This window comes from Mastomys coucha, unplaced genomic scaffold (genome assembly GCF_008632895.1).
Source record: "Mastomys coucha isolate ucsf_1 unplaced genomic scaffold, UCSF_Mcou_1 pScaffold15, whole genome shotgun sequence".
NCBI lineage: Eukaryota > Metazoa > Chordata > Mammalia > Rodentia > Muridae > Mastomys > Mastomys coucha.
Genome location: NW_022196897.1, coordinates 150,717,626 through 150,721,315, shown reverse-complemented (window position 1 = coordinate 150,721,315; position 3,690 = coordinate 150,717,626). Strand labels below are relative to the sequence as shown.

At 45.7% G+C, this 3,690-nt stretch overlaps 1 protein-coding gene across 1 annotated transcript in view; it reads right to left on the bottom strand.

Moving 5' to 3' along the window:
- Positions 1 to 2,882: 2,882 nt before the first annotated feature.
- Positions 2,883 to 3,690, bottom strand: part of LOC116092529 (kunitz-type serine protease inhibitor Hg1-like) — a 3,258-nt gene continuing 2,450 nt past the window's right edge. The window contains exon 4 of the mRNA XM_031373763.1: positions 2,883 to 2,983. Within this exon, the coding sequence (XP_031229623.1) occupies positions 2,975 to 2,983 (9 nt within the window). The 3' untranslated portion in view covers positions 2,883 to 2,974. The remainder of the gene's footprint in view (positions 2,984 to 3,690) is intronic.

Genomic DNA, 3,690 nt, shown 5'->3' with positions numbered 1-3,690 from the left:
TGCCTGAAGAAGGTTGTCCCTTGCAGCTGTGTGTCACTGGATGTGGATGCCAGCAACATAACTGGCATCCTCTGGAGGAGCGTCAGGCCCTCTGAAGCACTCACTCAGCACTCTGGTCTCATAACTGTTTGGTTTTGGGTAATTGTTCGTGTGTGTCTCCTCTTTATGTTATGTAACAGTCAGCTGCACTTGTGGCCTCATCATTAGATGCCATCAATTCTTCCTTTTGTGACCAAAGATACCCCCAGTCACTGCCAAATGTCTGATGGGGGCGGGAGCAAACTGGCTGCTGCTGGTGAGCCTTGGTCTTAAAGAACCCAGTGTCCTCCTGCTGTGTTGCTCAGAATGTGCTTGCCACCAGGAATGTTGCTTTTCTAACCACTGTTGTGATTAAAAAGGCGCATGCAACCAACCATGCAACCCCACTGTAAAAAGAGGAAGACATGAATGTCATGGAAGGAAACCAGCTGCTACCAGGAAGGAAAAAGGCATGCCACTATGCACGGCTATGGGTCTATAGAACATTTACATTTTAAAAAGATGTATATGTGTGAGTGTTTTGCTCGCATGGATGCCCATGTACCACATGCGCTCTGGGTGTTCTCAGAGGCCAGAAGACGGTGTCTGATCCCCTGAAACAGCTGTGAGCCTGTTTTATGTGAAACATGTGGATCACATAGGGAATCAAACGTAGGTCCTCTGGAAGAGCAGCAATTGCTCTTAACCACTGAGCCATCTCTCCAGCCCCTGTGTAGAGCCTTTTGAGAATATGTCCTATATGTATTTTGTGTGTAGACATGCATCTGTAGGCATGTGTTCCTGTCCCTGTGTGTGTTTGTGTGTGCATGCACACACATACCCACGTGTATGTAGAGGCCAGAATCAACCTTGGGCATTATTCCTCAGGAGCAGCCCACCTGGGTGTTGTGCTGGTGGTTGTTGTTCTCTTCTTCCTCCTCCTCCTCCTCTTCCTCCTTCTCGTCCTCTTGAGAAAAGTTCTTTCTATACAGCCCTGGCTATCCTGGGCTATATAGATACCAGGCTGGCCTTGAACTTATAGATCTCTCCTTGCTTCTGTCTCCCCAGTGCTGGAATTAAAAGCATATGGCATCATGCCCAGTGTGGTGGTTTGAATATGCTTGGTCCAGGGAGGTGAGGCCTTGTTAGAGTAGGTGTGTCACTGTGGGTGTGGGCCTTAAGACACTTGTCCTAGCTGTCTGGGAGCCAGTCTAGTCCTAGCGGCCATCAGATGAAGATGTAGAACTCTCAAGTCCTCCTGTACCATGCCTGCCTGGATACTGCCATGCTCCTGCCTTGATGATAATGTTGACTGAACCTCTGAACCTGTAAGGTGTCTCTTCACAGACATGCAAACCCTAACTCAGACACTCAGCTATCTTGTTTTAGAGGCTTTCCCTGGACCCTGGAGCTCGCTGATGAAGCCAGGCTGCCTGATCTACCTGTCTCTGCCTCCCCATAACCATGTGCCCATGTGCCACCATGCCCAGATTTTTACGTGGATTCTTGGGCTAGAACTCATGGCCTATGAGTGAACTTTCATCCAAGTGCTCAACATTTAAGTTTAAGTTAACTTGTTATTGCATCTATTAATTATTAGTGTGTTGGGGGCAGAGGTTGGTACTGAGTACCTTTCTCCACTTTGCTCTATCTTATCTTCTGAGATAGAGGCTCTTGGAGAACCTGACACTTGCTGATTGGCTAGATTGGCTGGCTGGCAAGCTCTGGGGAACCCACAGGTCTTCAGGCCTTCCTTGTATTAGGGCTGCAGACATGAAGTCTTTTTACACGTGTACTGGGTGTTGAACTTCATGCTTGTGCAATGGCCATCTGCCCCAGTACCTACATTTGTCTTTTTTTTTTTTAAAGAAGCATAATTATGATCTATTGAAACCTATTGAAACCTAAGAGGAAATAGGCCCATGAATTCCTTGTCTCTACCAAACATGTTACTTATAATCCTTCTTTGAACTAGAACATAGCTCTCAAAAACTTTTTAAAGAAGTTGCACCTGAGCCATACTTATAAAACACCAAGCCTTTGTCTAACCAGAGGGAGAAAACCGTTTTAGATTGTCATGCACGGTACCAGATAAATCAACTCTATGGTGTCAGGTCCAGGAACAAAGTTATATTTGACCCAGCATAGTATGGGATGCTGGACTTGGTGACCCAATACTTAGAGGCTACTGGAATCTTCTTGTTTCCTTTGTCCTCACCATCCTGCATCATAGTAATCCCCTGGGAGAGGGAGCAAGAGTGCTAAGGCCTCTAATACACTGCTTGTGCCCCTTCCCAGGGGCTTCCCCAAGCTGCGCCCATAACCTAGGGTCTGTGGTTGTTAGTGTTTGGATTGAGCAGGAACCATCACAGGATGACTCACATGGGGCCACAGGTCCTGTCAGTGTGTACAAACACTAGGGCGTGGCTCATGACGGTAGAGTCCTTTGTGAGGCCCCACTGTTGACAAGAATTTGAATAATCAGAGCTCCTAGATGCAATGTCTTGGCTTCTATAGTTCTGCCAACTGGGATGCCAGAGACATGTCCCCAGAACACGGACATGCTTGAGGGCTGGCTGATAGTTGATTTGTGGCAGGAATGAGAACCAAATGGCAGTTAATTTGGTGGAAACAATGGCAGAGTGAGAGCAAAGATGAAGGACACCATGGGGATTGACTCATGAAGGATGAGGCTGGCGCCCAGAAAGGGGTCTTATATGTAGCTTATGTCAGAAGCATCTTGGATGGGAGTGATGTATGAATTCATACTGTGGCTGAAGTTCAGGAAAATATCAATTAAAATTGCATACAGCTAGCCAGTGGGAAAGGTAAACCCAGGCAAGGAAATGAATAAGAATTTTGAATTCTAAATGTTGTCAACTTTATTCACTTTATTCACTCTGCATAAACTCAGCGCCGCTCCTCTCATCCTTCGCTTACTGATCCTGGGTTTGGATTAGTCCTTCTGTTAATAGATAAAATTTGTGATTGTTATGGTCATTGGTATAGTTAAAAGGACCCAATTAACTGTTTCTTAAGGTAGCATCCAGATTTCACAGCTGTCTATAGGTATTCTCCTCTCAGAAAACGGATGTAATGCTGTATTGTGGGAATATGTAGATTGAATGCTCTGTTTAGACCGTTCTGGCAGGTATTGTACTGTGACTGGGGTCTTCCCCAATCTCTGGATGCTCCAGGAACTTTTCTTTTAACCACCAAACAGCAACCCATGAGGCTCTCAGAGACCCAGGCCGTTGCCATAGTAGTTAGATGCTGGGTAGAGAGTTAGGGCCAGTACCTCTGTGTCTCTCCAAGTAGTCAAACACACACACACATGCACACATGCACTCACACACACACACACACACACGCATGCACACTCACGCACACACACACACACACGTGTGCATGCGTGCATGCACACATACACACACACACGCTCACACCCACTCACACATACACACACACTATGAGTTTTTTGAAGGTTTTCTATGATGTGTTTAATCCCAGCCTGTCTCTCCCCTCCCCTAGCCCTCTCCACATTCCTTCTCCACTTTTCCCTTTTAATTTTTTTTTTTAGATATTTTCTTTATTTACATGTAAATAAAATTTCTCCATTCCCAGTTTCCCCTCCAAAAAACAAAGAAACAAACAAAAACAACAAAAACAAAC